The 6759-nt window shown below is 44.4% G+C and overlaps 1 protein-coding gene across 1 annotated transcript; it reads left to right on the top strand.

Moving 5' to 3' along the window:
- The first annotated feature begins 1285 nt into the window (after positions 1–1285).
- Positions 1286–5033, top strand: RPL7 (ribosomal protein L7). Its single transcript, XM_023519233.1, has 7 exons — positions 1286–1370; positions 2096–2204; positions 2433–2599; positions 2957–3094; positions 3198–3307; positions 4474–4683; positions 4969–5033. Exons 1-6 carry the CDS (start codon positions 1324–1326, stop codon positions 4680–4682), a joined length of 780 nt encoding a protein of 259 aa, XP_023375001.1. The 5' UTR covers positions 1286–1323; the 3' UTR covers position 4683; positions 4969–5033.
- Positions 5034–6759: the final 1726 nt, after the last annotated feature.

The raw sequence follows: 6759 nt of genomic DNA, 5'->3' as shown, positions 1-6759 counted from the left end.
CGCGCGCTGCCCTCATGGCCAAGCTGCCGCCGCTGCCCGAGTGTCCCCGGAGCCGGCGCGACGGCTCCCTCTCACCCCGGGAGAGGGGTGCGCAGCGGAGACGGCACTGGCCGGCCGGCCGCCGCAGGAGTTGTCAACTTGACCCAAGTTGCGAAGAGGATAGGAGAGTGGGGTGCGGGGCACCAGAGCGCCGGGAAAGGGCGACTCGCTCAGCGCAGGCGAGCGCTGCCCAACGGCTTGCAGCTGACCCCGCGGTCTCGTGTCCCCTTGCCCTGCACTCCCCGCGGCTGTCACTTGGGCACCTGGCTCTGCAGCGCAGCGCCAGTTGCAAGTCGGAGCGCTCCCGGCCGGCTCTGAGCGGGTTCCACGCTCCGCGCTATATAACCCGCGACCGGGAAGCGCCGGCGGCGGCATCGGCATCGGCCCTCCCTCTGCTCGGCCCTCCCCGCCCCCGGGCGCACCCCGCCCCCGGCCCAGCCCCCAGCCCGCCAGCCGTCCTCGGAGCCGCGCGGGGCAGCCCCCTTTCACATGGCCGTGGCCGCAGCCTCCATCCCCCGTCGCACCTCCCTTCACTGCTCACGCCCCCTGCCGTGGGGTGTCCCGGTCTCCGCCTGCCGATCTCGGCGGTTGGCAAAGGCTCGGTCATCCTTCTGCGGCCGTCTGGTCCTCGCTAGTCCCCGACTCGCCACTTTCTTTAGCCAAGGCACTTCGGACCGCGCTGCCTGCGATCAGGCTCTGCGGAAGACAGCCCTGTAGGCTGAAAGAACCACAACGAGGACCTCGGCAGCGCGGCAAAGAGGGTGCCAGTCTGCGACTACGGTTGGCAGAGAACTGGGAAAGCGGCCAAAAGTGACTTCGAACTGCAGCTATCCATTTGGAATGTGGCCCAAAAGGCTCATTTCCCTGGCTGGAACTGCCACCACGGTGGTTTTCTACATTCTGGGTCAGGCGTTGCCCTCCCGCGGGGCGGGCGGTGAAGTGGTGCATGCCGGGATTTGTAGTTTGTACTTATGAGGCGTGTCTCCTGCGTACTTTATCGGGAAGAACTCGAGCTTAATCCCGTCAGAGCAGCCTGGGAATTAGGACCCCGAGCAGTCAAGGCGTGAGCTATATTTTTCTTGAATTGATTAAAACGTCTAATTAAGTGCACATATTTTTCTCATACGAATTTTACCCGAAAGTTATTGGAAGAGGATAAACCAGGCAGTTCGTAATTTGGCGTTTGTCGGTCGAGTTTTCAGTTCTGGATTCTTTTCCGGCTTATCATCGGACACCTATGAGTCGTGGGGCTTCTCTGTGACCGCCTTTAAGTGGGCAGCGCGCATGAGCCAGCTTCCTCTTTTTCCGGCTGGAACCATGGAGGCTGTCGAGTAAGTTTTTTCGCGTCTTTTCGAGAATCCTTTTCCATCGTCGGAAGTAATGGCATTTTGCCTCACTTTCTCCCTGTCTAACTGTGGCTTGCACCTTTGCCCACTCACCTTTGTGTTTATGACGTTCTCCGTCGCCAGTGAGGGCACAACCTAGTTTGAAGTGCAGGCGGCCTTCGGGCGGAGGTTTTGGAGGGTGGAATATGTGCGAACCTGGCCTGTTGGATTGGTGGTTCTGTCGTCGGTATAGGGTCTTTAGAGGGAGGTGTAGAATCTCTGAGTTCGTCCTTGTCTGAACCTCGGCTCAGGCGTTCTTGTCTGGCCTTTACTTTAAGCATACGGAGCTTGACTTGAGCCGCGGTGATAGTAACTTGAATGATAGGCTTTTTTCTCTTAAAATTTGAGCGTCAGAGTACGTTTTGTTAACTTGTGGTTTATTAATCGTCGGAGACCGGGATTGGTGCCCGAATCTGTGAGTTTATTATTTTGTCCTTTTTGTGATGACTTTTAAGTAAAATGGCCCTTGTTAAAGATGAAAGTTATTGGCAAGGAGAGAACGTAAAATCTGTGTGCTGCATGGTAGCACGCCGGAACAACTAGATAAACGGGTGGTTACAGCCAGTAGTAGTAATTGTGTTGAACAACAAAATACTCAATACAGAACGATACTAATCCAGCGCTCTGATGTTTTTGCGCTGTTGGTGACATCTTCTGTTTGCTAACAATAGAGAGAAGAAAAAGAAGGTTCCTGCTGTGCCAGAAACCCTTAAGAAGAAGCGAAAGAATTTCGCAGAGCTGAAGATCAAGCGTCTGAGAAAGAAATGTGCCCAAAAGATGGTGAGTAAACTGTTTTGAGGCATTTATCACCTAAGAAGAAGCCCTATGATTGAGAGGGAGGTGAATGTTTGTGGCAAGACATGTTTTATTGACTACTGTACTAAGAAGTTGCTTAGGTTCCTAATGTGGTATTCTTCAGTAGAGGGACTGTTAACGTTTTGTTTTGTTAAATGACTAGCATTGCTAATTGCGATCAGGAGCTAAACAAATCTTGTAATTGGTCTGCAGCTTCGAAAGGCAAGGAGGAAGCTTATCTATGAAAAGGCTAAGCATTATCATAAAGAATACAGGCAGATGTACAGAACTGAGATTCGGATGGCTAGGATGGCAAGAAAAGCTGGCAACTTCTATGTACCTGCAGAACCCAAATTGGCATTTGTCATCAGGATCAGAGGGTAAGTTCAGTTTTTTTGTTTTTGTTTTTTTGGGAGGATAGGTCCAGTTTTTTAAAAAAAGAAAAGTTACATAACCCCAGCAAAATGTTACATTTCTTCTTAGAGCTCTGACTTCTGAAACATTGTAATAACAATGTGGAGGGGGATAGTTAATTATTTAATGATTGGGTGGAAAGCTCTGACCCAAAGCTTCTAGAGTTCACTGTCACCAGTGGTCTTGAGTCTTTATAATATGACAAGATTACTGTCTGTGTAGGTAGGACTTGTGTGTTGTCCAAAATTTGAATGATTTAGTTTGCTATCTTTATTAATAAAAATTTCGACAAGAATCAAATGAATTGTCCCTTTCCACTATAGTATCAATGGTGTGAGTCCAAAGGTCCGAAAGGTGTTGCAGCTTCTTCGCCTTCGCCAGATCTTCAATGGAACTTTTGTTAAGCTCAACAAGGCTTCCATTAACATGCTGAGGATTGTAGAACCATACATTGCATGGGGGTAAGCCTGTTTTTTTCTTCAATATTGGCTATATAGCAAGGTGAATTTTAGATGTTTTAACAATGGTAACCTTATTCTTTGATAATTTCTGTTTATATTTCAGGTACCCAAATCTGAAGTCAGTAAATGAGCTAATCTACAAGCGTGGTTATGGCAAAATCAATAAGAAACGAATTGCATTGACTGATAACAGTTTGATTGCACGATCTCTTGGTAGGTCTGCATGGTTGGGGAAAACCACATGTATTTACATCAAGGTGGTAATGTTCTGGCACCTTGTGGTCCTGCTTCACTGTTATGAAGCTTCACATTCTCCCTATAATCCTTGAGCAAGCCAAAGGAAAACAGAAGGTGTCTTAGGTGTCCTTTGTTTACTTTTTTTTTTGCAGTTTTTGGCCGAGGCTGGGTTCGAACCCACCACCTCGATATATGGGGCCAGTGCCTTACTCCTTGAGCCACAGGCGCCACCTTTTTTATTTTTTTGAGACAGACTTACTATGTTGCTCTTGGTGGAGTACTGTGGTGTCACAGCTCACAGCAACCTTTAAACTCTTGGGCTAAGTGATTCTCTTGCCTCAGCCTTCCAAGTAGCTGGGACTACAGGCACCTGCTACAATGCCAGGCTATTTTTTTTTGTTGTGTTGCAGTTGTCATTGTTGGTTAGCTGGCCTGGGTTGGGTTTGAACCTGCCACCTTCGGTGCATGTGGCTGGCACTGTAAATCACTGTGCTACGGGTGCCGAGCCACTCTTTTTTTTTTCCATTCTGTCCTCTAGGCTAGAGTTCTCTGGCGATTGTCATATCTCACAGCAGCTTCTAACTCTTGGGTTTAAGTGATCCTTTTGCCTTATCTTCCTGAGCAGCTGGGACTACACGTACCCGCTACTACACCTAGCTAGTTTTTTTTTTTTTTTTATTAATTTGAGACAAGAGTAATTGTCACCCTCGCTAGAATGCCATAGTGGCATAGCTCATAGAAACCTCAAATTCTTGGGGTGAAGCAGTTCTCATGCCTCAGCCTCCGAAGCAGCTTGGGACTATAGGTGCCTGCTACAACACCAAGCTATTTTTTGGTTATAGTTGTCATTGTTCGGCAGGCCCGGGCTGGATTCCAACCCGCCAGCTCTCTTGTATGTGGTTGGCATCCTAGCCGCTGAGCTACAGGTGCCGAGCCACCTGGCTAGTTTTTAGCTGAGACAGTATCTTCCTTTTGAGGCTGTTCTCAAATTCCTGAGCTCAAGCAAACCACCTGCCTTAGTCTCCCAAAGTGCTAGGATTGCAGGTGTGAGCGTCAGTTATCTCTTGTTACATGCCTTAAAATGTAATAATTTTAAAACTTGTTGCAATTTTAATAATCTGAAGTAACTTTAAAACTTTCAGGTAAATATGGCATCATCTGCATGGAGGATCTGATTCATGAGATCTATACTGTTGGAAAACGCTTCAAAGAAGCAAATAACTTCTTGTGGCCATTCAAGTTATCATCTCCACGGGGGGGAATGAAGAAAAAGACAACCCATTTTGTAGAAGGTGGAGATGCTGGTAACAGGGAAGACCAAATCAATAGGCTTATTAGAAGAATGAACTAAGGTGAGAGCATCCTGAGAGTTCTCTTGATTCCCAAGTAAAAGTGACAATCTTAAATATTTAGTAAATATAGATGGGGGGTGGTTAAATTTAATAATTTTTCATGGGGAGGGGGAGAATCAAAAAACATTATAGTGGATTTGTTACTTCACATATACATGCACTATGGTACTATTTAAAAATTGAAATTGGGTATCCTTAAAAACTCAATGTTCATTTCTTGTAACTGATTTATATATTATGGGGTGTTATGGGGTCTCTTTAATGGGTGTGTTTTTTTCCTTTCAGGTATCTGCCCTGATTGTTTTTGTAATCTGGTCAGTTAATAAACAGTGACTGCTTTCAGATTGAAATTTACTGTTGTATTTGTGTTTTGTTTTTTTTTTTTTTGAGACAGTCTTCACTTTATCACCCTTAGTAGAGTTCTGTGGTGTCACAGCTCACAGCAACCTCAAACTGTTGGTCTCAAGCGATCTCTTGCCTCAGTCTCCCAAGTAGCTGCTACTGCAGGCACCTGCTACAGCATCTCTGGTTACTTTTAGAGGGTGTCACGTTTGCTCAGGCTGGCTTCCCGTGAGCTCCGGCAATCTACCTGCCTTGGCCTCCCAGAGTGTCAGAATTACAGGCTGAGCCACCTTATCTAGCCTTGTATTTGTGATTTTCGTTAGCCTGGCTTTGCCTTTAACTATTGTGGCAAATCTTGGTGTGTGATAAAATTAGGCTATATGAGCAATTTATTTATTACACATTATAATCAGGGTGTAGTTTGTATCATATGGAAAACAACTCTTGGGTTATTAAAGGTTTTTCTCTACAAAAGAGACAGCTAAATTTTGACCTGTGAACTATGCTGCATGAGTTGCAATGGGTTTAAGAAAGCCTATTTAGCGCACATTCGTACATAATTTGTAGGTAAAATAAGAGTTTGGTTAGCCAAAAATCAGTATAATTGTTAAAATTCTATTGCTTAGACTTTGGCTTGTCTTTTAAATTGCCATATAGATGTGTTTTCTTTTTTCTTTCCATTTTTATGTTTTTGCTTTCCATCTTTTGCCATACTTGGATGGGTTATTAACAGTTCTATGAACATGGTATGGATATTAAGAAATGAGATTTGTGTAAATGGATGCTAGTTACTTTTAAGCACTCATGGTAGAATTAGCAGAAACTTGGGATGGAAGTTCTGATATTTAATAAAATAACATTTTATGTATCATATTACATAAACCAGTGAACTGAAGAGTTTGTAGAGTATAATAACATGAAGTCTGTACAATAAAAGTAAGACATTTTGTGATCAAAATTGATTGTGCCAAGGGTCTGCTGCATTGTGAAATAGATGCCTTTGTGATTTTTTTTTTTTTTTTTTGGCACTGTTAATGACTACGTAGTCATTAATTGCTAGACACAAGTACTTAAAATTTGAGTTCCTTGTTTCTGGTCTTGGAAGCTATTTCTCTGGATTAGTGAATTTCCTTAGGATCAGTGAATTTTGGATAGAAATTAGGAAGCTTTATTAGTTTGTAAATAAACTAATAAACTTCACGTTTATGAGTATACCCGTGTTTGGCCAGATAATTATGTCAGCAAAGTATTGGGTCAATGTAAAAAACAAATAGTACATTAATCTCTAGGTGGAGCCAAAGAGTTCGAAATTTCATTTTACTTTTAAATACCCCTCTAGTCTTTGCATTTCCACTATTCTGAAAGGTGACCCAAAAGATCAAGCCTTTTTGGCTTTCAGGTTAGTGAGAGCTACCAGTGGCCTTTGGCGATTGACCATTTAGTCATAGAATAAAGTTGAACCGATGGTTTATTGCTTATTACCTAACTGTGGGTGGGTGGACGAATCAAAGCTAAAAAGTTCTCATTGGGATAGAAATCTAACTGGCACCCTATTCAGGATGGTGTGAGCAAAGCATTTTTTTTAAATCAATGAACTTTATTTTTTATAGAACAATTACAGGTTCACAGCAAAGTTGGACAGAAAGTACTGGGTTCCCGTAGATTCCCTGTGTTTATGCACGTACAGTTTCCTTCACTACGGATTCTCCACCACCAGGATTTGGCATATCTGGT

Source organism: Otolemur garnettii, unplaced genomic scaffold (assembly GCF_000181295.1).
Source record: "Otolemur garnettii isolate 467f Iridium unplaced genomic scaffold, OtoGar3 scaffold00163, whole genome shotgun sequence".
Classification (NCBI taxonomy): Eukaryota; Metazoa; Chordata; class Mammalia; order Primates; family Galagidae; genus Otolemur; species Otolemur garnettii.
The sequence above is the reverse complement of the archived record's forward strand: the minus strand, read 5'-3'. Positions and strand labels throughout refer to the sequence as shown.

What these genes read in the sequence shown, in the direction of transcription:
- RPL7 (XM_023519233.1), top strand. Translation starts at nt 1,324, where the DNA reads ATGAGCCAGCTTCCTCTTTTTCCGGCTGGAACCATGGAGGCTGTCGA. An exon ending in GGAACCATGGAGGCTGTCGA is followed by an intron (nt 1,371 to 2,095) that starts GTAAGTTTTTTC and finishes TGCTAACAATAG; the next exon opens with AGAGAAGAAAAAGAAGGTTC. An exon ending in TTTGATTGCACGATCTCTTG is followed by an intron (nt 3,308 to 4,473) that starts GTAGGTCTGCAT and finishes TAAAACTTTCAG; the next exon opens with GTAAATATGGCATCATCTGC.